A 25,847-nucleotide genomic window follows, 5' to 3' on the forward strand; every position below is an offset into this window, starting at 1 on the left:
GGATATCTCTGCTGATTTATCTCAATAATTGTGCTTGGGGAGTCTACTAAAGTTAAATCTTTACTTCTTTTATTGTGATTCTTGAAATAAGAAATCCAGACAACTGACTTTCACCAATAGAGGACCTCCTTCGTGGAAACAAACCCCCAATTCCGGGAAAGAACCAGCATCTTGTGCCAAAAGATTGACAAATATCGCATCTCAAAGGAGCATTTTATCAAGCAGTCGAGAAGTGATTTCATCTTTTCAGTTGACGCAATTGATTCAACATGCAATAAATGAGTTTGCTCTGGAAGGGAAACCTAAGGAAGTAGGAGCATTTTTTGAATATGTTAGGGCGAAGTTCCCAGCATTGAAGATTCAACTGCCTTGCACATCAAACAATGCCGACGAAGACACAGATTTTTCTCTTGAGATGCTAGAAGAACAATTATATTCGTTCACACGCGAAAAGGTGGACGTCAATTCGTGGTACTGGGATTTTTTAAGAAATGATAAGAAAATTTCTGCAGGAGGAGGTGGTGGGAGTGTTGAGTCACTTTTGCTTGGGAAGTACATTTCTGCTCTTGCAGGAGAAAATCTTAATAGTCCTTCTGCATCTGAAAGTGTGTACAAGGTTCAACTAGAGTCAAGTACGCCGCTTTCAGCGTATTACGGATTTGGTCTCTCAGATTGTGATGGAATTTATCTTTCATCGTGTGGACATGCTGTGCATCAGGGATGTCTTGACCGCTATTTATCATCACTAAAGGAAAGGTAACTCTTTTATCCGTTCCTCTTTCTTTGAGACTATGGTCCAATTGACTTGAATTATTTTTATATTTGGTTCACCATTCTTCCTTTTGGTTTTCGGGTCTCTTGAGTTTCTTTCTCTTCTTTCTAGGATTGCTTTTCTTTTTCTGACTTGTATCTTTAATTTGCTTTATTCTAGTCTAGTATGTCCTCGGACTTAAATGGTTTGCACATTAGAGTTTATAAAATACATGTAATATTATGTCCTATAATTGGCCTGGCAGTCCTATTCAGTAAGTTCAGTGAATTAACTGTCTCATCACTCTTGTACAGATATAACAGAAGACTTGTTTTTGAAGGAGGTCATATTGTAGATCCAGATCAGGTACAGTACTTCCTATCTACCTTTTGCTATGTGATGGAGTGAATTGCTGAATTATATTGTTGATTTTTTTTTTATTTTCAGGGTGAGTTTCTTTGTCCTGTATGCCGTGGACTTGCCAACTCAGTCCTGCCAGCATTACCTGCAGATTCCGGAAGGTTCACATCCATTTGCTCAACTTCCAGTCCATCCGATGCTGTTGGCCCTTCACCGTTGTCAAGTGGAGCGGTAGATGCACTTCACTTTCAAGAAGCTTTATTTCTCCTACAAAATGCAGCAGCTGTTGTTAGAAGTAGAGAGATTCTCCAAAGACTTCCACTTTGGCAGTTTGGGAGGATGAAAGTAAACCTTGAACCTGTGTATCGTATGTTGTGTGGAATGTACTTTCCGGACAAGGATAAGATTTCAGAATCTGGTAGACTTAGTCACTCTTTGATTCTATATGACACTCTTAGGTACTCACTTGTAGCCACTGAAATTGCTGCTCGAGGGGGAAATACATCATTAGCTCCAAACTACAGTCATGGTGCCTTGTACAAAGAACTCCAATCTTCAAATGGTTTTATATTGGCTTTGTTACTAAGTATTGTACAAAGCACACAAACAAAGAACTCACTTACTGTCCTCTTGAGATTGAGAGGCATTCAGCTGTTTGCAGAGTCTATATGCGCTGGAACCTCTGCAGATAAAATTCCAGATCCATCTTTTGGAGGTATATTTATGCTCCATTGAATTACCTTTTAAATTTCCTTTACTTTGTAAAAGGAGAAAGATGAGATCATTGGAATATATGCTTTGCAGGTAATATGCAAGACATCTTAGAATGCGCTGAAACAGAAGATCAGTATCCTGATATTCAGTTTTGGAGATGGTCCTCTGATCCAGTTCTTGCACATGATGCTTTTTCTTCATTAATGTGGACAATATATTGCCTTCCATGTCCATTGTTGTCATGCGAAGATGCCTTCTTGTCCCTTGTTCATCTTTTCTATGTTGTTGCTGTCACTCAGGTTACACAAATTCCCTTCTTCTAATCCTTTTTTTCTTGGTAGATATTAGATCTCTTTGCGCTTCATTAGCTCCAAGATGGTTAGAAAAATATTCTCGTCTTTTCTTTGCAGGCTGTAATAACCTATTGCAGAGCGCACCAATGCAATATGCCTGAGTTAGGATGCAATGATTCTCTACTTACTGACATCTATAAAGTAATTGGAGAACATGGAGTTGCTCAGGAATATTTTAATTCTAATTTTATAGAAACTTATGATATCAAAGATGCAATTCGCAGTTTGACTTTTCCTTACTTAAGAAGATGTATATTGTTGTGGAAATTGATTCATTCTTCTAGAGTGGTGCCATTTAGTGGTGGGATTAACAAGTTAGATGAATCAGCATATCCAACTAATGAACTGATGTACTGTGGTGATAACATTGCTACAGAGCTCGTTCAGATTAAAAAGTTAGAGAAGATATTAAAGATTCCCACACTGGATAATGTTCTCAATGATGTCACAATTCGTCCAATGGTTCAAAAATGGCTGAATCATTTCTACAAGGAGTTTGAATGTCGTGGTCTCAAGGATGTTTTATATTCCACTCCTGCAACCCCATTCAGAATGATGCTTTTGCCTCATCTTTATCAGGACCTCTTGCAGAGGTTGGTTTTAGATATGGATAGAAATTATTTGACTGGTCTTCTATCTTTGTGTGGACAAGCTAAAACTCAGGATGTCTTGATGTTACCTTCAGGTATATTAAACAGAATTGCCCAGATTGCGGAGCTCTTCTGAGGGATCCTGCATTGTGCTTGTTATGTGGTAAATTGTGCTCCGCAAGTTGGAAGACATGTTGCAGGTCCAAATACACTTGGGTTGCACCTTCTTTTTAAAAAACCTTCTTATGGTCTTTAATATTGTGCCTGACGCATTTAATTGAACTCCAGGGAAAGTGGGTGCCAAACTCATGCAATGGCCTGTGGTGCCGGTACTGGGGTGTTCTTGTTGATCAGAGTAAGTGTTGTTCCTTTTTTGCTTTACTTATTTCTCTTGACCTATTTGATATGTAAAATACTGTCTGGCTTAATGAAATTTTACTTTTCACTGTAGAAAACAACAATATGGCTTCACAGATCTGCTACTCAGGCACCATGGCCATCACCATATTTGGATGCATTTGGAGAAGAGGTAAGTTACAACAACAACCCATTAATAATCTCATTAGTGAGGTCTGGGGAGGGTAGAGTGTACGCAGACCTTGCCCCTACCCATGAGGGTAGAGAGGCTGTTTCCAGGAGACCCTCGGCTCAAAAACAAAAGATCTGTAACAACAGCATAAAACATACAAATAAGATCAGCACCGTAAGTGACAACAAATAAGTGGGAGGACAATAATTATGGCAATAATAAAAATTGTAAATAAAATATAAAATAAAAGTAAAAAAATAATAAACAGAAAATAGAAAGTGTGATGGAATAATAACCACTAGCAGTCCTATATAAAACACTATCAGACTAGCCAGAATAACGAAGAAAGAAGAGGTAAATTAATGGTTAGATTTAGCTATCATAGAAGAGCTTCAGAGCAGCCAAGGTGTTTGGTTGACAACAAGCTTCTCTCTTTATTTTCATTTTTCTAAGGGAGTTGATGAAAAAGGGAAGTTTTGCTTCTTGCTCGGAAAAATCATTAAAGAATGAATTCAATTTAGGAAAGGTTCCAGGCTAGTTTTCCTTTCTTCTAAAAAATTGGGAGCCATGATGGAGATGTTCATTAATGAGATCACCTCCTAAGATACATGTGCTGAAGAGTTCCTTCATGCTATTCATTCTCTACCATTATCTGTTGTTCTATTTCTCCCTCTTTTCGGTCCATTGCACACAAAAATATTAGTCTGTAAAATATCTTCCTTTTAACAGTTAGTGGTCTGGAGCATCATCATGTAACCCGCGCTATATAAGAGCAAACGTGAGACAAAAATGAATTCGAATAACATAGCGGTCAGAAGCATTACTGATTAAACATGCAAAAGAGCGTCAAGCAGCAGTTTAAATTTTTCTTATTGAAGTTTGTTGTCACTATCTCTAGCCACTAAGCTCATAATAAGCCCAAGCAAAGTGACATGTACCTTTTCTTTTCCAACGAAGGTGCTTTACAAGCTCCTGTTTTGAAATTTAAGAAGACTGAAAAACAAAAAAATGAGTGTTTTTGGAGAGAAAACAACAGGAAGAAGGTTATGCCTCAAATGTCTTCAATTCAATTATAAAATATAGATCTGTTATTTTCGTCAAAGATACAAATACAACTACGCTTCAGTCTCAAACAAAGTTGGGGTCGGCAATATGAATCCTAACTTCTTTCTTTAAACTCAACTCATATCATCACCATGCCAAAATAAAATAAGAGTAGTAGTGAAGTTAAGATATGTTCATCATAATTCCCACATGTGACAGGTACAGACTTAAATTGTCACTTGTTATTTCTTTGAATTTTGATGGATTGGCATGTTTTTGTTTTTCTTCCCTCCCTTTTCCTTTCTCTATTTCCTCTTTTTCTCAGTTGCGGTTGTCAAGACCAAAATGTCCAGATATATGTGCATTGTGCGTTGAGCTTTGTTTCTTGTAAAATTTTTTGGAGTGGGGAAGCATCTGGGCTCTAAACCAGCATGTCCACATATCAAATTGGATCTTACACACTTCCTCTCCTATTCTTCAGGATATTGACATGCATAGGGGAAAGCCATTATATCTAAATGAGGAACGTTATGCTGCCTTAACTCATATGGTAAGGAAATTAGCCATTGTCACTAGTTGTGTGTCACCGTGCTAGCCATTGTTGTTAAGGAATTCAACTTTTATCATTTCTGCTGAATGAACATAACCATTGTGTTTTGCTTCAGTGTCAACATCGAATCTCAGTTATCATTTTCTAAGGTTGTACTTGCTTGCTGATTGTTTTCTCATTCCAAACTCTAGGTGGCTTCTCATGGATTAGATCGAAGTTCAAAGATGCTTCGTCAGACAACTATTGGCGCGCTTTTCATGCTTTAGCTTGGCATTTTATGATGGTGAAGGTTTGATGAAAGTTCAATAATAGTTGTTGTATTCTGCTTATCGTTTTTTCTACAATCACCTGCGGTCTTGTTTTTCATTGGCTCTCTTGACAGTTGCAGGTTATGTCCGACTCGAATACGTTAAAGATGATAACAATTGTTTTGTTGTCCCCTGGTTCATAGTTATGATAATGATGCAGGAAGTCCGCTATTAGTGCGGTCTTGTGCTTTCTATGTACATATTATTGAGGTTAGTCTGTAAACACACCCCCCCCCCCCCCCCGGCATATTTTCGCTTTGTCTATTCTGCATTATGAACAAAAGCAATTTCATTTGCTTGTTTCATCAGCGAGGCTTATCAGACAGTGTTCTTGTGATTATTTCGTCATCAGAATCTTTTAACATCCACTTGTAGTAATTCAAATATTTTGAAAATCTGACCTATTTAGTTCCTGAAATATGCTACATCAATATAGTGACAGGTGGAGCCTCAAGGTATCAATAAAATTGTAGCTATAAGTTGCGTTAGATTACTTGGGTAGGATAGGATTATTGTTGGAGCTTTCTGCTAAACTAGGATTGATTAATTGTACTTAATCAAAAGACGCTAAAACGCTTGAAAGGTCTCAGACCACCTTGTTGTAACTTCCTAGCAAATGAGTATTTGGCATCTTTTACTGTGTACAACAACCCCCAGTAAAATTCCACAAATGGGGTCTGGGGAGGGTAGGGTAGAGTGTACGCAGACCTTACCCCTACCTCGGAGGAGGTAGAGAGATTGTTTCCGAAAGACCCTCGGCTCAAAAAGACCAAAAGAGACAACGTATCCGAATTATGAGTATTTGGCATCTTTTACTGTGCAATGGCATCAGAATGCACGACATTTCCCAAGTTGGCACTCCTATAGGTGGGACCTGTAAGCCTGGGGTGCAATTACAGGCCTACTAATATATCAATGCATTCTTACATTTAAATTTTTATTCGAGGTCTGTTTACAACATATTAATATGAGCAATGTATGGACCATACATATATAAACTTATTTTTGCCCTTTTATTTTATTTGGCATGATGATGGCATTAGTTGAGCTTATTAAATGAAGTAGTGAGGATTCATATAGCCAACCCCAACTTATTTGGGACTAAGGCATAGTTGTTGCAATGTAAGAGGTATAGGACTTAAATTGAGATGCTTTACGAGAATAAAGATAAGCTTCTCTGCCGAATTTCCCTCCTGTATAGCTTCTCATGGCATTGCTTAGAGTAAGCTTGTTTAAGCCCTCGCTATGGTTTGCGCAAGGTTGCATCACCCTCTCTTTTTTCCTTTGGGGTTTTATTGATTATTCTAGTTGACTGCAGACCACTCCTGTTGTTCTATTTTATGTTCCTTTTCTTCGTGACAAATACTTCCTCGTGTGAGTCTTGCGATGCTGATTTATTGTGCATTTTTTACTTTATGTTAATTAGTTAAAATTTCATGTGACAGGGAGAAATTCAAAAATAGCCAGATTTACAAGTGGTCATTCAAAAATAACCACAGTTTTAAAAGTAATCGAAATTTAGCCACTTTTCATGTAAAGATAAATCTGAACGAAAATACTGTTCAAAATCCGGAAAAATACTCCAGTCTAATATACTGGAATTCCAGTATAATATACCGGTCCAGCATAATATACTGGAGTTTGGAGCACCGGTGCTCCAGTCTCCCGTATATTATATTGGATCCAGCAAAGTATACCGGTTCAGCATAATATGCTGGAAGTTCATACACAGGTGCACCGAACTCCAGTATATGCTGGACCGGTCTCTGTTGCAGCAAAATAGTCAATGACTTAGCAAATGCTGGCTATTTTTGAATGACCAAACCGAAAACTGGCTAGACCGTGCTATTTTAACGATTACGGTTTGCCCGCAGGAATAGGATGCCTGCATTCCATGAAAATGACTCGGTGGTGGAGATGGAACGGTGGGTTGTCAGCACCTAGCTGTACAGAAATTGTGAATAAATTTGGAGCTTCAGATGTAATATGATAACTGCTTTGCTTTCTTTCAACAAGGGTAGCCCAGTGCACAAAGCAAGGGATGTTATGCAGGATCCGGGGAAGGACCGCACCCCAAGGGATGTTATGCAGACAACTTATCCTAATGCAAGCATTAGTAGCGGGTTGTCACCTAGCTCTCCTTCAAGTGTATCTTAATGTCTAGCCATATGGATTTTTATATATGTGCAACAATCTAGCCTTGCCCTTTGGCTTCCTTTGTTCTCATGTCAATGATGATTGAAGTGTCATCAACTATGAATTGTGTATATATAGAGACCTAAACAGCAATATGCTATAATCAAGCGATAATATTCAAATTGCCTTCCTCTTTTTTTGTTAAGCTAGCTTGTGCTCCTAAATTTATATACCTTGTTGGCACAGATGTTTGGAAAATAACAAACCCTTTCGTGCCTCATTGATCTATTAACAAAACCATTGGATACATGAGGGAATCCGGGATTTTTTTGTACTCAAAATAATAGGTTTTCAGAAAGCACAAAAATATGGCTCCAGTAACTCTGCTCCTAATAAAGCCTAGCCTGGTATTTGAATGGAGGTAGATGTGCAGCTTATTATCCATCGAGTTTCTAATTGTGCACTACCGTCTTAGGGGATTTATCGATTGTCAAAAAAGAAAAATATGGTTCCTGTTGTACATATTCAGCACAATCTTGTTGTTTCATCAATAAATTATACCTTTAGCGATTTGAAAAAAAAAATATGGCTCCTCTATAGAAAACTATGACATTCAGATTGAATGACTATGAAATTACATCGATACTTTTACATTTTATGGGGTAATGTAGGAGACAACTTAAGTTTTAATTTTTGTGACCATCAAATGAAATGTAAATAACCCTTCTTCCTCTCTTTGAAAAGAAGGGACGCTTTTGATTTTATTGGTGCTTGAAATAATTTTGTTTTCATATTAATATATCTCTACAGCCAATATTTCTATATTAGGAGCTATTGAAATCAATCATCCTGTAGAGATACTTAAATTGGATCAGTAATTGATTTCTAGATTTCGTCGTAAATCTAGTTGGTTAATTCTTATTACGTAAATCAATAGTTTAAACTGAACGCATGGCATTTCCCATTTTTATAGGATCTTCTGTTCCAGGATGCAACATATATCTCTAAGTTTAATCAGGTTATTCACAAAAAAAAAAAAAAAAAAAAGAAAAAGAAAAGGTGTCATCACTCATCAGGAAAAGCTGGATGAGGTCTTTCATTTAAAGTTTTCCTGTTCAATAAACGTTTAAATTTTCACAAGAAAAGAGGGTAAAAAGAGTTACTTCTGGCTGCAGACTGCAGTATGAGTTAACTAGCAGCGATAAGGCATTTAAAGCCTACTACATGATAAACTATCTCAGAATCTACAGATCCGAAGAACTAAAACTGAGGATTATCTAAATACACCATATTTAGGGGGGAAAATTAGGAGAAGGAATCAAATGAGTCGAGAAAAGTTGGTAATCTTACTTTCTGAATGGTATGAACTATGATATACCCTAGACAACTGCTCTTATTAAGCAACTATTTTCAATGTGAAACTATTCCGAAGACCTACTTAAAGCAGTTCTATACAAATCAATTGCAGTTTTAACAATCTTTCAACCTATAATGGAAATCGCCTGTACCATCTACGAATAACCAATAGTCAATAACCTGCACATAATTGTGATGCAGGAGAAGAGATCTTTGTACACCTAACAAAACTCTATATGGCAGATAGAGTCTTGTGTCGTTTCCAGAAGTGTCGAAAATTCTTCTGACATTACTGATTGCTTCTGAACTTTCATTTCCTATAGCAGCCACTGTTAGACATTGCATGTGTTCAGCACTTATTCCACCTTCTTATCCTAATCAACCAAAAATAAAAATAAAAGACCCAATTGTGAAAAAGGCCATCCATGAGTAAATCATATTTTGCAATACACAGGTAAGATGCCGTTTGTCTGAAGATGTGGCAGTCACATATCAGAAAACTCTGTTAGTAATGCCAGTAGCTGAAGCAGCATAGAGGATCTGGATGTGACGTCCTTAAAACAAAATTATGGGCATGTCCACTGCATGTAAAGAAAGTGCCAGAAGTGACATATCATTCACTTACTGTAGTGACATATCTACGCTTGACTATATTTACCGAAATGGAATTAGACCCTTCTTGTTTAGTATAGCATCTCCAAAAAGGGCTACTACATGATAATTAACTAAACATGTTGTCAAGTGAACTATTATACTATCGGAAATAAAATGCTTTTAGATACATAAGAAGATGTTTTGTGTTAAAGAGATGCACTTCAAGAATTTCTGTTTTTGCCCCTTTTCCCCATGTTTTGCTCACAACATCTCCGTCAATCCAGATTGGTTTCAATGTAGTCTATCTGGTTGTCTATTCCTTATTTATTTGGAACTGCTTTGCGTATTGCCATAAAATTTGATATCGAACCCTTGCCCTTTTTACCTACATTGTCAACATCCCCATCCATAAATTGTTCCAATACCATTCCTTTCTAAGTTAGACAATGAAGAAATTGGCATCAATACCACCTCAGAACGTCAAGCTTTGAAAGGCAACATGCTGCATTTGTGGCTATTTTTTTTTATAAGGACCGGGTTAGTAGCTAGTAACATGCCTGCCTATTCTCAAAAACTTGACATGCGTATTGACATCCAAAGTTTTATCCAATCAACTGTATCAGAAGACAGATTCTTAACTTTTAAGTCAGTTCAAGACACTAAAATGTTAAGAGGAAAAAATTCTTCATTTGGAAAGGGCATGATATTCTACACAACCTAGTGTAAGGAGAAAGAGGGATAGCTACCATTGCAATTAGTTGCTCCACCCCAGCCACCCAACTCCCAACTCATCCAAAAACAAGAGGACAAAAATGAATGACAAGAAAAAGGAAAAGATGGAACTTACTGTATCCTTCTTAGCTGACTGTGAAAAATCTTTGGCTGCATGTGATATATCATTAACAGTCGACTCACTGATTCCATTACTTGTATCATGCTTCTCGTTGTTGAGTGCAAATTCAAGCTGCTTCTCCACAGACTTGAAGATAGATGTTCGTTTAGACCTTAATCGATAGGGAGGAGAGGCATTAAATGCTTGACTGTTGTATAGCCCAATACCATTGGAAGAATTCCTTGGAAGGATCTCTTCACACGCATCAGTAGGTTTGTCCTTGCAGAAATCTCCGTCTGACTTCCCCATTTTATTAGTTGGTGTGGAAAGTTTAGCTTGAGTCTTTCTCTTCCTTAATATGGAAGGCGTATTCGGGAAGCTTCTAGCAGCAATTTTCAGTACGGATTCAGGGGTTTGTGCATATAGGCTACTACCCTTTGTACTAGGTGGAGTGAAGAAACCATTTGGTGACGGGCTTGGACTTGCATCAGATTCACATTGTGCCCAGCGTATATTGAGAAGATCTGAATCCAGCGAAATACAACTTTCTGATGTTGGTGGTTCATAGTATAATGTACCACATGTAGGGATTTCACAATGAAATGGTGCTTCAACAACTTTTAGTCGATCTACAACACTATTTATTCTCCGTCCTTCATACAAGGTTTCTGATTCTGTAATTGGTTTGATGTGTCGAATAGCATCTATTTCTGGTGATTGAGCTTCCAACCTGACGACTTCAGAATCAGTGGACTCAGTTTGAGGACCACCATTTGAAGCACTGATTTCTGTGACCTGCCATCCATTTACTATTTTACACATATCTGCAGTTCCTGATGAAGCTACAAGTGACTCTTCAGCTTTAGCTGTTTCAGTAGTGTCCTTACAACCATTTTGCAGGCCATCCCTAGTAGCAGGTGGAAGGTTTCCAGTAGCTAAATAAAAGTCTAATTTCTTCCTCAAAGAGCTATTCCAGTGATTCTTGATTGCATTATCAGTCCTGTATAAAATTAGGCCCGGAATGAGCAAGAATTGCAGTTAACAAGAAACATAGGGTACTATGAATTGATTCGACACTCTTGCAAATTCCTTTATAGAATATGATAGAGGACACACATAATATTGTTATAAAGGTTGATTGGCAGAAAAGTCTTGCTTTAACTTCAATAGCTAGCCATTGTAAAAGCCAAACTCAAGGCGGATGATATTTGTCTACTCGTTGAGCATAGACAGCCCATATAGAAGGCTATCAATGGATAACACTAGCCAAATGTCCAAATAATTCAAATGATTTATGGTTTTGAATGATATGTTTTCTGTCAATATGACATCCAAAATCAATAAATATGCATGTAAATACTCACTAGTAAGTATCTCTTTTATTAATTGTTTCAGTACTATTATTATAGGTAAACATATCTTGGGTAAAAATATAGCAGGAAAAATAACGAAAGGTGACAATGTGCTTTATAAACTCATAACTATGGATTTGCAATAGTACCACACTTAAGAGTATAGACTATGGCCCTGAGTCACACTGGACGTTAAATGCATTTGCCGCTGTCTAACGCCTCAGTCTCAAAGAAGTTGGGGTCGGTTATAGATACTCACTTCTCTATTTAAGCTCAACTGCTGATAGTAGTAATAATAATAATAGTATTGGAAGTTCTCTATCAAGTTTAAAACCTACTCCCAACTAGTAGATATCACCGATATGGATCTTTTTCCTCCATTGTGTCCTATCTATCAAAATTACTTGGGATTTTTAGAGCAAAAAGGAAGAATAACTGATGAGCAGTTGCTCCTATAATCTTCAGGAACTCTTTGTGTTCCCTCTAGTCCCAAAAGAATGACTGGTTTCAGTGCACAAGAGCCAAACCATCTAATCTTGGGGTGATTGCGCATGTCAATTCTTTGATCTTTGAAAATACATACTATAAACTACATAAAAGCACTATAAACTATAATTTTTAGAGGCCAAAAATATTTAAGACATATTTGAGAAAATCATATTCAAAGAACGGGATTGAAGCAGTAATTTTTAATAGAAATGCTTAAATAAAGAAGCCATTCAGATCTCTTTTCTCTTTATTCTACTGAACGAAAAAACTATTAATTTTTCCCTTTAGATTACTACTATTGTGAACCTACCAACAGAGATTTGATCTTTATGCTGAATTCATTACCTTCCGGGCAGGACCTTAGCAATTTCAGCCCACTTGTTACCATGGATCCGATGAGCATCTATGAGTGCTCGTTCCTCCTCCAGTGTCCAAGCATCTTTTTTTATATTGGGATTCAAATGATTGTGCCACCTGATCAAATTTAAAGCAATAATCATTAACTAAACACAATCAAACAAATAGTAGGACTCTATCATTTGACAAACTTTAAGACAAATGAAGATGGGACTAGTGCCTAAAAATGAACAGGAAAACGAAGAATTCACTGTGACTTTCCAGAGAATAGTTCACGAAAAAACCAGGTACTTGTATAGGGTTGCAGAATGGGTAGACACGCACTACTGAAGCTATAGCAATTACAGCTAACAGAAGGAAAATTGGTACTAAATCAGTAGAGCAACTCTTACTAATTTGGTAATAGATCAGCGGCCGAAGACAAAGTTGGTCATAAGACAACAGAGATCAACCTTCATTTGATACAGGAATCTATGGAATCCTACCTCTCACGACATTGCTTTCCTATTCGACCAGGCAATGATTTAGCTATGACAGACCATTTCATAGGCCCATACTTGGCAACCAGTTCAATGATCTTATCATCCTCCTGTCAGCAAACACCAGTAAAAGTTGAAAATCATCAGAAATCATCCAGATAGTCGAAGCACAATTAAGATTACCAGTGCAGAAGGCAACTAAAGTAGGAAAGCAAACAAACCTCCCGAGTCCATGGTCCTTTGACAAGATCCGGATTGAGAACCTTCTGCCATCGATGCAGGCATTGCACTTCAGATCTATCTGGGAAGAACTCAGCTGCACGTGAATCAATATTTTGACCAAAAGTCACATTTCTATGTTACCACATGAATCCAATAACAGGAAATGATACATAAGATGATAGCCACGTAGACTGTCTTAAATATTTGTCAAAAAAATTAAGACTTCAAAGTTCATCAAAGTTAAAGTACCCTTTGATGGAACAAGGCTATAATTTCCTAATACCAACTAGTAAAACTAAGTTCTGAAAATCTATTTTGAAGAATTTCGATATTTGCCAGCCTTTGTTATCTCCAAATTCAAAATTCCACATTAAGGCTAAAACCTCGCTTGAAAAGAAAAGCACGAAGAGGATGACTAATGATATCCAAATTGCAGCACAAATGCCTATACCTAAACAAAACAGAATATATGAGTAATAACATACATGAATACATTGACTTGGCTTGTCATTAAAGATGCACTAAGAGCATTACAGCACCCAACAGACATTCAGCAAAGTGTAAATGGTAATATATTCATGATAAGACCACAGCAATGATCAAATACAGTGAATGTGACCATCATATATGTCATATAGCAATATTTCCACATTGGACACCTATCAGTTTTTGAAACATCTGCCCAGGTCAAGGTGAAACAAGTTGCCACAAGATTGTTTAATTCATAATTGCTAACTAACAAAGAGACTAGCTAAGAAATAATACCTATTTTTTTCCAACATTTCCCTCTGAAAACTGCGACAGCCCTTTTCAAAGTATCATCCTGTGGCAGGGGAGATATTTATCTAATCAAGACATAATTCCAAGAAGCAAAACTAGAAGCTGAACTTGCCATTTAAAAGAAAAGAAGCAATTATAAAGAAATTCAAACTGGTGTACAATAACAATAATACATGAGGGTTACAGAAGCATCAGAATTCAACATGCCCAACATATTACACCAAAAACAAACTTTTCCAGTGTTCTACATTTTACCAGAACAACCAGTAGTATCCACTGTCGAAAACTTGACAGTGGATATTTTAAGCTATTTATCTTGCAGAAGAGATTATTTGCTGGAAATATAAGGAATTCTATTCACCTCCTCAGGAGTCCAACCACCCTTTGCTCGCCTAATTGGACCAGAGGTTCTCCTGCAAAATTCACACAAAACAAGCACAAAGTAATAATTTTCAATATCCATTCCGAACTCTAAAATTAGCACAATATACATAATATCATAGAATCCTATCATTGAGTAATTCGCTTCAGGTGATTGTCAGTTTGCTTTTTTGTTGGGATGCAAGAAATAGTAGAAGGAAGAAAAGACTTAGCTACAGATATTGTTGACCAGGACATTTTCAGTAAAAACTCTTCTTCTTAATATGGCCATGATGTTCTCCAGTTCAGTCACTTTCTTATGTCTCCAAAATGTATTCCACTCAGTTTGAGTCTTATTCACAACAATCAACTATGACACCGTTACAAATTCATTGGGGTTCGGCTATACAAACACTCGCATCGCATCCGCTCTACTATATTCAACTTCAGTATTCAAAGGACTCATCACAGTTTAACTATTATACACTGATTACTGATTGTCATTCTACCACAATCCTCCTCCTTTATCCACACTTAGAACCGGCTATGCTTTGCAAGCTCACGTTGACGTAGTTAGTTCTAATCTTATCCACAAATGATCTAAACCAAAACGTGAAAACGATAATTAACTATTATACAACATAATGCACATAGGTACCGTTTTGGAAGATCCCAAACTTTCAGTCGCAACACTAAAAGAAATAATCATGAAGTTTGTTAAAATTAGATATGAACATCAAAATCAAAATCAAGAACCAACTTTACAATATGCAATTCTAGTCATCAACCAGCTAAACATATTTAACAAGGTCAAAACAACAGTACCTATGAGTTGGTGATGTAGGAGTCGGGCTAGATACTGTCGGTGACCTTAAAGTAACACTGGCACTATTTTCAGAAACTGAAGAGTTAGAAGCAGCAGCTGATTGCTTATTCTCAGTACAACAGTCCTCTACTTTCAATTCAGCCATTTTCCTCTTACCATAACCTTCATAAATGACCAATTCAATACCATAATCAATTGAAAAATCATCATACTGATAAAAAAAACCTTCAAAGCTATTCAAAGATAACAAAAACCCCAACTAAGTATAACTTTAAAATCCTAATTATGAACCATATAGTAAATTTATAACACAATTACTAGGAATTTAAACAAGCCCAGATCCCACAAACCCATCTTTATATCAAATTTCAATAAACAAAAACCAAAACTTTATAACCATCTGAAATTAACCAAAATCTAGTTGAATAAGATGAAATAAAACCTTAAATTGATTTGAAAACAGTCAATAATAAATAAAAACAGAAATTTTCAAATTTCATGAATCCAACAGTAAAAATAACCAAAACCCAATTCAAATCAGCCAAAATCAAGTAGAATAATATGAAATAAAAGCTGAATTGATTAAAAATCAGTCAATAATGAATAAAAATCGAAACTTTAACAAGAAATTTCAAGAATCTAACAGTAAACAAACCTCTAAGTGACGGGAATTCAGTTAAAACGCAAACCGTTTGAAACCCAAAAAAATGAAAAAAATCTAAGAGTTATTAGTGAGAGAAATTGAGAAAAAAAAATCTTGCCCGTTGAAACACAAAAAAGAAAAGTAAATCTTTTCATAATATTAAAAGAAACTATTTGTACATAACGAATATATATGAAGGGGGGTTATTGACGGTGCCGTTAGTTAGACGTTAAGTTTTTTAGCTTTGGGAAAGCAGGGACTGATGAGGTGGACTAACAGCGTTAACGGTTTTATGGGTACGTTAGGAGACAAAAGTTTGAACATCAAACGGCACACTTCGAGGGATTAATAAATGTTGAACTTGTTCTTTGGTGTTTACCATTCCCGGGTAATTTTAGACCGTTAGATTGGGAATTGACGGTGCAGATTTAATTGGTATGTGATGGATAATTCTTAACCGTTGATCAGTCTCATTGATGGATGATTGTGACGGCTGTTATTTAATAGATTAATAGGACTTAGGGAAATTATTTACGGAAAAGATCGTCGAGGGTCTATCGGAAACAGCTTCTGCACATATTATCTTCCACATACTTCACTTGTGATTACACTGAATTTTTTGTTATTGTATTTATGGGAAAGATTAGAAATTGAGATTTAACAAGATATACTTATCGAGTGTTTATACCAAATCAATAGATGTATGACACGTGTTTGCACATAAATTTCTTTTACCTCATCAAAGTTGATTAATACTCCTCCGGTCCATTTTAATAGATTTCTTGGCCTTTTTTTTGTAATTCTCAATATTTAATTTTTTTAAATATCAAAAAGAAATTAACTTTTTTTTCAGAGTTTTCCTTGGAGTAAAGAGTCTTGAAGTATTTGTTATATTTCAATAAATAAATTAAAGAGTCAATAAAGGTTAATACGGTCAATTTATTATTAATTAATATTAAAAGGTAGATTTCTTAATATATGCAAAAACTACCAAAAAATTAATTAAGTGAACTGGAGGCAGGGGCGGCCCTTCCATAAAACAAGTAAAACAACCGCTTTAGGCCCCATATTTGTGGAGACCCCATTTTTTGTAAGCATCTAATAGATTATGTATAATTTTAAAAAAAAATTCTGTAAAGTTTCTTTTAACAAATATAGAGAAGAAGGATTTGCAACTGCTATGATTTCTACCAAGGAAATTGCACTTGAAATGAATATCGAACCCTAATTTCGTAAGAAACGTGTGATATATAGGAAGTAACAATTTGATGCGAATGTTGATAATAAAATCTCAAAATCTTTTGAAGAGTCCTTTAGAGTTGATTACTTTTATACATAGTAGACAATGCTATTTTTTCACTTCAAAATAGATTTGAACAATTCAAAGCATATGAAAATAATTTTGTTTTTCTATTTGGCAGTAAAACTAAGATCACTAGATGTTGAAAATTTTAAAGAATATTGCCTTAATCTTGCATGTTCCTTAAAACATAATTATCAATTAAATATTGATGGTTTAAATTTATTTTCCAAATTAAAAGTATTAAAGAAAATAGTACAATTAGAAGATAACAGTTTAATTGATACATTTAATCAAATAAAAAGATTTAATGATTTTTCAAATGCCTAAATTTCTTATGGAATAATGTTAATAACTCATGTTACCGTTGCTTCATCGGAAAGAAGTTTTCAAAATTAACATTGGTAAAATCGTACCTAAGAACAATAATGTCACATAAAAGGTTAAATGGATTAGCTATATTGTGAGTTGAGAAATACTTATTAGGAGTTACTGATTAAAAAAAATTCATTAATAACTTTGTATCTAAGAAAAGCTAAAAAAAAATAAACTTCAAATAAATAAATAAAAAATTAAAAAGTTAAGGTCCCTCATAAAATTTGGCTTTAGATCACAAAATTCGTCGGGCTGCCCTTGACCGGAGGAAATAAATATCTTCACCTCATTAAATCACTTAACTATAGTAAATTGATGCAATTTGGTATAAATACTCATGCGGGTAAATTTTTCCCTGGGAGCAAAAGCAGTTTTATAATGTAAGCAACATCTGCATTTACCATTGCCAACTCGAATAGTATATATACATAATAAAAAGCAATTTGGAAGTATTTATTAATAAACAATTTCGTAGCTATTACTATAACATATGACACAACCATTCAATATTTCTTCACAAGGCTAAACATAAATTATAGCTGGTAAAGCCAAACTTTTTACCTCTTTTTTCATAAATATATTTAGTAAATGCATTTCCTATGGTTCTAATGATGGTATTGATATACTGTCTCTTTTTGTCTTCTTGAGCGGGGCAAACACTAATGACGCATTTTAAACCTGTGAATGTCACGCCCTAAAACTATGTGACCGGCACCCGGTATTCTATCCGACCCGAGTGAACCATCCTATAGATTAATACACATCTATATTCTTAATAGGAGGATGCGAAAGGCTCTTCAGTTTGAATCATTTTAAGATATACGCAAAACATGAATAATGTCTTTAAGTAAATATTTTCCTTTGAAGGCAAAGCTTCATAAAGATAAAAGAAAATTTCGTTCATGCACGCCATGCAAGTAACCATAGGATTACAACCCAAAATGAATACTATTGTTGTCTATGAAATCTCTATGACACGAACTGGAATAGTCAGTCAAGGCATAACCCGGTGGCTTAAAAGGATATTAATATAATAAAGTCCTCCACAAATACAAGCGTGGAGTCTCACCAAATAACGTCAACGGAAAATGTAGAGCTACCCTATCCATGCGGTCCAAGTTACTCATGTCCAGTCCCTGAAAATAGAAAATGCAAATGTGGCCGAAAGGCCTAAGCTCCACATGCCTAGTACGAATCATGAATCATTTCCCAAAAAGAAAATAGGACGATATTTAAGAAGACATAAGATATGCAATAATAATTGATATCAAGAAAGAAGTATTCATATCAATTAACAATTTAAAAGTACAATAAAATAATATGGTAAAACATATTTCAAAGTCTTCCTTTATCATTGATCTTTGCAAAATCATGTTAGATTTTTCATTTACCAGGATCACTATACCATCACCGACACGAAAGAAGGTCAACTAGGTTATGTACATAGCGGCAAGTATCATATACCCTACTTGCTCAGGTCGTCTCATCGTTGTGCCGCACAAATCGACTCAACCATGCTAATAAAGTAGCACAATAGTACCCCTAATGGGAAGTACTCTGTTGTAGTCCCCAATCGTAAAGTAGGTTCTACGCCTACACCGGCACATGTAGTTTCATGACCTAATGAGGAAAAATGTCCAAGGTCAATCTCGGTGAATTTAAGTAACTCCCAAAACCTTTACATTTATCAATGATGATATTTATAGCCAAATCAACTATTTGAGAATAGCTATATCCAAGATATTTTGCAACTCATGTATTTTCATTTCAAAATACTACAAGTTCTATTCCTTATTTATTTAGTTTTTTTTCTTCAATTAAGATAAAATAAATCCCAACTCACTCGTCCCCACAAGCTAGGACTCACATTTTGAAACTCAGTTTAATCGTGTTTCGATATGAGTTTGGAGAAAAGTTCTGAGGGTAGTAAGTTTCAACGTACCTCAAAATGCTTCCAACCTTATCACAAATGTTCCAATAACGTCAATGAGTCACGATCTACATATACGAACTCACATAATTCAAGAACGAATCACAACGATACCTACTAAACCAACTAAATGTCTAACACTTAAATTTAATCTTGTAAGTTTAACAAAAATCCTCATTTGATTATTTGAATGACAATCCTTGAATTTTAACTCCAACTTATTCATTAAACTTGTTATGGAATCTAGTCATTCCACTATAAACTCAAAATAACATCGTTCAAACAACACCCATCACTATTCATCATTCTTACCAACCAACTTTTCAATTTCAAGACTAGCTTCTAGGGTTTTATGAATAGATGTTTAAATACAAATATAACTTCATAAATATACTCTACTACGCCCGTGGAGTATGGTACATAAGATTGGAGTGAAGAAATTACCTCTTTGTCAAACTCTAAAAGTTTCAAGATTTGGGTTTCTTGAAATGTCCTTGAGATTATCTTCAAAAATCTATGAATCCCACGATGTTGAAGAGTTAAGAGATGTAATAAATGAATCAAATTTATCAAAGAAAGGTATTTAATTCTTACCTTAAAGATGTATTAATGGAAAATAGCTGCTCCTTCTATCTAATCCCCAAGACCAAGTCAAATATAATATAATCTCCCCCTTTACAAAATGCCTACAAAAACTTCAGCTGTGGATTCTAAATTTCGGGTGCTGAGTTGCATGCCTTCACTCGGTTCTAATTTATTCAATCACAGAAGCAATATTTTGATCTTCAACTTTAATCATTCTATTTTCCACTTGCTTTTGTCTTTTATAATTACTTATATTATTTCCTTATCCTTGTTATTTAATTAATTCCATTGTCCCCCACTTGTCTCTTTGTTGGCCAACCACTTTTCCTAGTTTTCTAAATCCTTTCTCGTTGCCATCTGAAGACTAGGATTTTAAATCCTTGTTTTCCTTATTAAATTCCAACTCTTCAAGTTGGTTACATACCATTGAATTCTCAAAATTTCAGCACTTATGAATAGAAACTTGAAATGCTCCAAATGCATTTGATGACATTGTAACATCCACTAATTCAATGATTAACTATCGATATTGTCCCTAAGAATTCTAATAACTTTGTTCCACTCGAATAATCATGTAGCTCAGATTTAATTACATTGCATTCTCGAGCTCAAAATTAGTAGGAGTTAACTAAAAGAATTTATGGGGCTTTACATTCTCCCCCACTTAGAAACATTCGTCCTCGAATGTAAATTTCTTGTCGTGTTAAAGTCTAAAAACGTAATCTCCGAGCCTTTTGCTTACTCCTTAACTCTTTAAGGCTTTGAAATTTGACTAACTCTCTAAATTTTTTTAAAAAAAATTTCAGCAGAGTTTCCTTCGTTAATAGGCTTATCCCACAATTCCAACCTCACAACGAGTTATAAGAATACAATATAAAAGGCCTTACATGGCTCAACTCAACACAACTACCTTAATGAATGTATCCGCGATTTCATATATCTCCGGACATCAGTACTTAGCCTCTCCCAATATCACAATAATTAAATCTATCAACATAAGACAAGTCTAACAACCATGTGCAATAGATAAATCAATCAATCACTTGCCCCATGGAAGTAAATTATAATAAACTCTAAACTCAAAATTTCAAAAAAAAAAGGTCATACCTGAAGTTGCAAATAAGTGTAGATATCGAATTTTCATATCTTCCTCGGCCTCCCAAGTAGCCTCCTCAATGTCATGATTACGCCATAACACTTTAACTGAAGCTATGTCTTTAGTCCTCAACCTACATACTTTCCTATCAAGAATCTCAACAGGTTCTTTGTCATAAGTTAAGCCGTCATTTATTTCTACTCTTTCTGGTGAGACGATGTGAGCATGATCATGCACATACCCTCGTAGCATCGATACATGAAAAACAGGATGAACCAAAGTCATCGATGCAGGTAACTCCAGCTTATAAGCTACTTCCCCAATCTTTTTCAAGATATGATATGGGCCAATGAATCTAGGACTTAGCTTTCCCTTCTTTCCAAATCTCATAACGCCCTTCATTGGTGATACTTTCAAGAATACTTGATCACCCTCCTTGAACTCCAACTTACGTCGATGTACATCTATATAGCTTTTTTGCCGACTTTGTGTAGTCTTAAGCCGTTATTGAATCAAAGCCACCTTCTCTAAGGCATCATATACAAGATCGGGACCAAGTAGTCCTACTTCTGTCGGCTCAAACCATCCAATATGTGATCTATAACGTCGTCCGTACAAAGCTTCATACAAAGCTATCTAGATACTAGCATGATAGCTATTATTATAGGCAAATTCGATCAGAGGTAAGTGTTCATCCCAGTTCCCACCAAAATCAAGGACACAAGCCCGCAACATATCCTCAAGTGTCTGAATAGTTCTTTCAGCTTGTCCGTCAGTCTGTGGATGAAAAGCGGTACTCAAATTGACACTTGTACCCAATCCTTCTTGAAAGGACTGCAAAAAATGAGCAGTAAATTGGGCCCCTCTATCAGATATAATGGAAGTTGGAATCCCGTGAAGTCGGACAATTTCTTTCAAGTACAACTTAGCATAATGTGGTGCTGTGTCAGTCATCTTTACTCATAAGAAATGCGCCGACTTTGTAAGTTGGTCTACAATCACCCAAATAGAGTCATGCTTCAAGCGAGTGCGAGGCAACCCCACAATAAAGTCCATATTAATCATCTCCCACTTCCAAAGTCGAATCTCAATATTCTGAGCCAACCCACCAGTTCTTTGATGCTCAGCCTTTACTTGCTGGCAATTTAAACATCTAGCCACAAAGTCCGAAATGTTTTCCTTCATCCGATTCCACCAATAGATCTCCCACAAGTCTTTGTACATTTTTGTGGACCCTGGATGTATAGAATATCTCGAACTGTGTGCCTCATCCATAATTTCATTACGAAGCCCATCAACATCTAGCACGCATAAGCGACCGTTCATCTTCAACATCCCATCCTCATCAAGAGAAAATGCAAGGATTTCTTTAGATTTTACACTATTTCGAATATTGACCAAATTTGGATCTTCAAATTGCTTAGCCTTGACACGCTCAATAAGAGAGGAACGTGCTATGGCACAAGCGGCAAGCTCTTTACTTATTGGTAAATGTTCTAAGGTACCTCCTGACTTTCGGCTTAGCACGTCGGCTACCATATTCGCCTTTCCCGAATGGTAATGAATGCTTAAATCATAATCCTTCAATAATTCTAACCATCTCCTTTGCCTCAAGTTTAATTCCCTCTACTTGAATATATATTGCAAGCTTTTATGGTCGGTGTATACTTCACAATGCTCACCGTACAAGTAATGCCACCAGATTTTCAAAGCAAAAAAAACCGCGGCAAGTTCCAAGTCATGGGTTGGATAGTTCTTCTCATGGATCTTCAACTGTCTAGAAGCATAAGAGATAACCTTACCTTTCTGCATCAAGACACAACCTAACCCAACTCTAGAGGCATCATAGTAAACCATAAAGTCACCCAAACCTGTTGGCAATGTCAACATTGGCGCCATAGTCAATGTAGCCTTCAACTTTTGAAAACTTCTCTCACAAGCATTCGACCACTAAAACTTCGCTACTTTCTGCGTCAACTTGGTTAATGGAGATGCAAGAGTAGAAAATCCTTCAACAAACTGTCGATCATAACCCGCTAATCCCAAGAAACTGCGGATCTCCATTGGTGTAGTTAGTCGAGGCCAACTCTTAACCGCTTCAATCTTTTGAGGATCAACCTTAATACCTTCACGAGATACTACATGACCCAAGAATGCCACAGATTCAAGCCAAAATTCACACTTAGAGAATTTGGCATATAACTCATTCTCCAAAAGCGTCTGCAACACTATTCTCAAATGATTGGCATGCTCCTCTTGACTTCGCGAATAGACTAATATGTCATCAATGAAAACAATCACGAATCTATCAAGAACTGGTTTAAAACCCCGATTAATTAGATCCATAAAGGTCGCGGGTGCATTTGTTAGTCCAAATGACATCACCCAAAATTCATAATGTCCGTAGCGGGTCCAAAAGGCCGTTTTGGGAATATCCTTATCTCGAATCTTCAACTGATGATACCCCGACCTTAAATCAATCTTTGAAAAAAACTTTTCTCCTTGCAACTGGTCAAACAAGTTGTCTATCCGAGGTAATGGGTACCTATTCTTGATGGTCACTTTGTTAAGTTGCCTGTAGTCAATACACATCCTCAAAGAACCATCTTTCTTTTTCACAAATAGCACTGGCGCACCCCAAGGTGATACACTAGGTCTAATAAACCCTTTATCTAGTAAATCTTTCAATTGCTCCTTCAATTCTCTTAATTCGACTGGAGCCATTCGGTATGGGGGAATAGATATCGGCTGAGTATCTGGCACCACATCTATCCCAAAGTCGATGATTCGATCTGGTGGGATACCCGGAAGCTCATCAAGAAACTCTTTAACAACTGGCACAGACTGAATGCTTGTTACCTCCGTAGTTGTGTCAATGACTCTGACTAAATAATAGAGACATCCCTTCGTGATCATCTTCTTCGCCTTAAGGTATGAAATAAATTTACTTCGATGCTCAGCAATATTGCTTTTCCACTCACGAACTGGCTCATTAGGAAACTCAAACTTGACCACTTTAGCATGACAATCAAGAAGGGTGTAACACTTGTATAACCAATCCATCCCCATAATCACATCAAAGTCAACCATTTCTAGTTCAATGAGGTCTATAATAGTCTCTCGATCATGGATTATGATCACACAACCCCTATAAATGCGGGAGGCAATAACAGGATCTCCCACGGGAGTCGACACAGAAAATGGTTCAAATAGTTGTTCTGGCTCTATGCCAAAATCTAAAGCAACGTACAGACTAACATAGGAAAAAGTAGATCCAGGATCCATAAAAGCATAAACATCTAGAGCACACACTCTAAGTATACCTGTGGTGACAGCATCTGAAGCCTCTACAGTAGGGCGAGTAGGCATAACATAGAAAAGAGGATGAGTTTCCTGAGAAGTAGCAGTTGTCTGTGGCACCTTTCCTGCATTGCGTCCGTTGTGGGCCCCATTACCCTTAGGTGGGGGTGGTGCAGCTGAAGTAGTATCCATAGAAGGTGTCGGGTGAGCTCTCGAACCCTGTTTCCCATTAGGGCAAAACTTTCGGATGTGATCCGTCAACCCGCATCCATAACACGGACCACGGGGTCCCTTGGTAACACTAGGCTGATGTTGATGAGAACCCATACTACTTTGACCCTGTTGTGCAGTACGGTGCTCACTCTGAATGGACCTAGACTGGCCTCCTTGAACTAAACTGTATGTCACTAGAGGGCTACTGAAAGTTGTCTGCATCCTAGACTGCGGTGGTCCAAATGATCCTCTATTGTTTTGCCCCTTGCCCGAACTAGGCACTGCACTGAAAGTGCCAAAAATTCGAGCCTTTTTGTTCTGCTCCCTGTTGGCCCTCTCCTCCTAATGAATCCTCTCGAGATCCATTGCTAGATCTACAAAGTCAGTAAAAGTAGTGTTCCTTATCCCACTAGCCGTATCTTTTCTGATGCCCAAAATCAAGCCACGAGCAAAGCGATCAATATTTTCATCCTCGGTGGGGATGAGGTGGGGAGCATAACGGGATAACTTCTCGAATTTGATGTTATACTCAAGGACGGTCATGGTATCCTACTATAAGGTCTCAAACAATATCGCAAGGGCGACTCTCACTCCTGGTGGTAACCACTTCTTAATGAAGATCTTCTTAAATTCTGCCCAAATTTTTGGAGGTGCATCCTCCGGTCGACTTTTATCTACCCCTTTGAACTAAAGGTCAGCAATGTCTTTCAACTGGTAGGCTGCCAATCGAACCACTCGATAGTCTTTAACTCCCAGCAAAGTAGTAGCTTTCTCAACTTCCTCTAAGAAGTCCTGAGGGTCTGCAGTAGGATTTGTACTAGTGAAAACTAGCGGCTCAAGTCTTACAAATTTCATGGCCAAATGTGCGATGTCCTCAACCGTTGGTGCTTTCATCCCTCCTTGTTGGAGTGCCTGAATACCCACTTGAAGGTTCTATTGGTTCTGCATAGCCATGAGGTTAGCAAAAGTATTCATAGCCTTTTTAATATCAGTGAGGGTCTTTTCCAAGTGATTTGGTTCTGGAGGTGGAACAGGTGCCTCATCAACTTCTTCCTCGAGCTCTTGGACCATCCTTGGATCTATTGGAACTGGCACAGTCTGTGCTCTTGCAGCCTTCCAAGGTCGGACCCTAGGTCTAGCGAGTACCCCTCCCGAAGCCGCATCAGGTATATGAGCAGTTTCTCGTTTCATATTACCACCACACGTGTTCACCATCTTCTGCCAATTAATATAGCGCACGAGTTAGGAAATATTTCTTAGTTCTATTGCACGATTATAGAATAAGAAGAAAGAGTGAAGTTTTCTTATAATGTCCATATAGCCTTCTCGATATATAAGTATGGTGCACAACACCCCAATAAAGTGTGACGATCCGACCAGTCGTCTCATGAATTACCACTTTGTTTCCCCCATTTTTGCTTCT

The 25,847-nt window shown here is 36.7% G+C and overlaps 4 protein-coding genes across 7 annotated transcripts in view; 1 reads left to right on the forward strand and 3 right to left on the reverse strand.

Moving 5' to 3' along the window:
- LOC104246779 (E3 ubiquitin-protein ligase PRT6-like) overlaps window positions 1-7,520 on the forward strand; it is a 45,212-nt gene extending 37,692 nt beyond the window's left edge. Inside the window, exons 8-20 of one of the 3 annotated variants that reach the window (XM_009802661.2) lie at window positions 92-756; window positions 1,066-1,117; window positions 1,199-1,826; window positions 1,916-2,124; window positions 2,236-2,771; window positions 2,864-2,968; window positions 3,057-3,123; window positions 3,220-3,297; window positions 4,823-4,891; window positions 5,083-5,180; window positions 5,274-5,409; window positions 7,074-7,124; window positions 7,221-7,520. In XM_009802661.2, coding sequence (XP_009800963.1) covers window positions 92-756; window positions 1,066-1,117; window positions 1,199-1,826; window positions 1,916-2,124; window positions 2,236-2,771; window positions 2,864-2,968; window positions 3,057-3,123; window positions 3,220-3,297; window positions 4,823-4,891; window positions 5,083-5,157 — 2,484 coding nt within the window. In that variant the 3' untranslated portion in view covers window positions 5,158-5,180; window positions 5,274-5,409; window positions 7,074-7,124; window positions 7,221-7,520. Of the gene's footprint in view, window positions 1-91; window positions 757-1,065; window positions 1,118-1,198; window positions 1,827-1,915; window positions 2,125-2,235; window positions 2,772-2,863; window positions 2,969-3,056; window positions 3,124-3,219; window positions 3,298-4,822; window positions 4,892-5,082; window positions 5,181-5,273; window positions 5,410-7,073 lie in introns of all 3 variants that reach the window. The other 2 variants (XM_009802659.2, XM_009802660.2) reach the window with 2 other exon arrangements.
- A 1,304-nt stretch (window positions 7,521-8,824) lies between these two features.
- Window positions 8,825-15,780, reverse strand: LOC104246777 (transcription factor MYB3R-3-like). Of its 2 annotated transcripts, none has more exons than XM_009802656.2 (9): window positions 15,638-15,780; window positions 14,982-15,144; window positions 14,158-14,209; window positions 13,782-13,839; window positions 13,016-13,110; window positions 12,801-12,904; window positions 12,304-12,432; window positions 10,133-11,117; window positions 8,825-9,065 (listed from the first exon to the last, which is right to left on the reverse strand). In XM_009802656.2, exons 2-9 carry the CDS (start codon window positions 15,125-15,127, stop codon window positions 9,048-9,050), a joined length of 1,587 nt encoding a protein of 528 aa, XP_009800958.1. In that variant the 5' UTR covers window positions 15,128-15,144; window positions 15,638-15,780; the 3' UTR covers window positions 8,825-9,047. The 2 variants fall into 2 exon arrangements, with proteins under 2 accessions (XP_009800958.1, XP_009800959.1); XM_009802657.2 differs by lacking the exon at window positions 8,825-9,065 and adding an exon at window positions 9,170-9,272 and having other exon boundaries at window positions 15,638-15,772.
- Window positions 15,781-20,764: 4,984 nt separating this feature from the next.
- On the reverse strand, window positions 20,765-21,313 carry LOC138873954 (uncharacterized). The gene is made up of 2 exons (XM_070152446.1): window positions 20,923-21,313; window positions 20,765-20,802 (listed from the first exon to the last, which is right to left on the reverse strand). Exons 1-2 carry the CDS (start codon window positions 21,311-21,313, stop codon window positions 20,765-20,767), a joined length of 429 nt encoding a protein of 142 aa, XP_070008547.1.
- A 1,548-nt stretch (window positions 21,314-22,861) lies between these two features.
- On the reverse strand, window positions 22,862-24,646 carry LOC138873955 (uncharacterized). The gene has a single exon (XM_070152448.1). It carries the CDS (start codon window positions 24,644-24,646, stop codon window positions 22,862-22,864), a length of 1,785 nt encoding a protein of 594 aa, XP_070008549.1.
- Between the last annotated feature and the right edge of the window lie 1,201 nt (window positions 24,647-25,847).

This window comes from Nicotiana sylvestris, chromosome 7 (assembly GCF_000393655.2).
Source record: "Nicotiana sylvestris chromosome 7, ASM39365v2, whole genome shotgun sequence".
Classification (NCBI taxonomy): Eukaryota; Viridiplantae; Streptophyta; class Magnoliopsida; order Solanales; family Solanaceae; genus Nicotiana; species Nicotiana sylvestris.

Excerpts from the sequence above, each read along its gene's own strand:
- LOC104246777 (XM_009802656.2), bottom strand. The coding sequence starts at position 15,127 with ATGGCTGAATTGAAAGTAGAGGACTGTTGTACTGAGAATAAGCAATCA. Across the intron at positions 14,210-14,981 it reads CCTACATCACCAACTCATAG|GAGAACCTCTGGTCCAATTA; the intron begins GTACTGTTGTTT and ends TGAATTTTGCAG. Across the intron at positions 12,433-12,800 it reads GGAAAGCAATGTCGTGAGAG|GTGGCACAATCATTTGAATC; the intron begins GTAGGATTCCAT and ends AAATTTGATCAG.
- LOC138873954 (XM_070152446.1), bottom strand. The coding sequence starts at position 21,313 with ATGAAGGGCGTTATGAGATTTGGAAAGAAGGGAAAGCTAAGTCCTAGA. Across the intron at positions 20,803-20,922 it reads ACACTTATTTGCAACTTCAG|ATTTAATTATTGTGATATTG; the intron begins GTATGACCTTTT and ends TTATGTTGATAG.
- LOC138873955 (XM_070152448.1), bottom strand. The coding sequence starts at position 24,646 with ATGCAGACAACTTTCAGTAGCCCTCTAGTGACATACAGTTTAGTTCAA.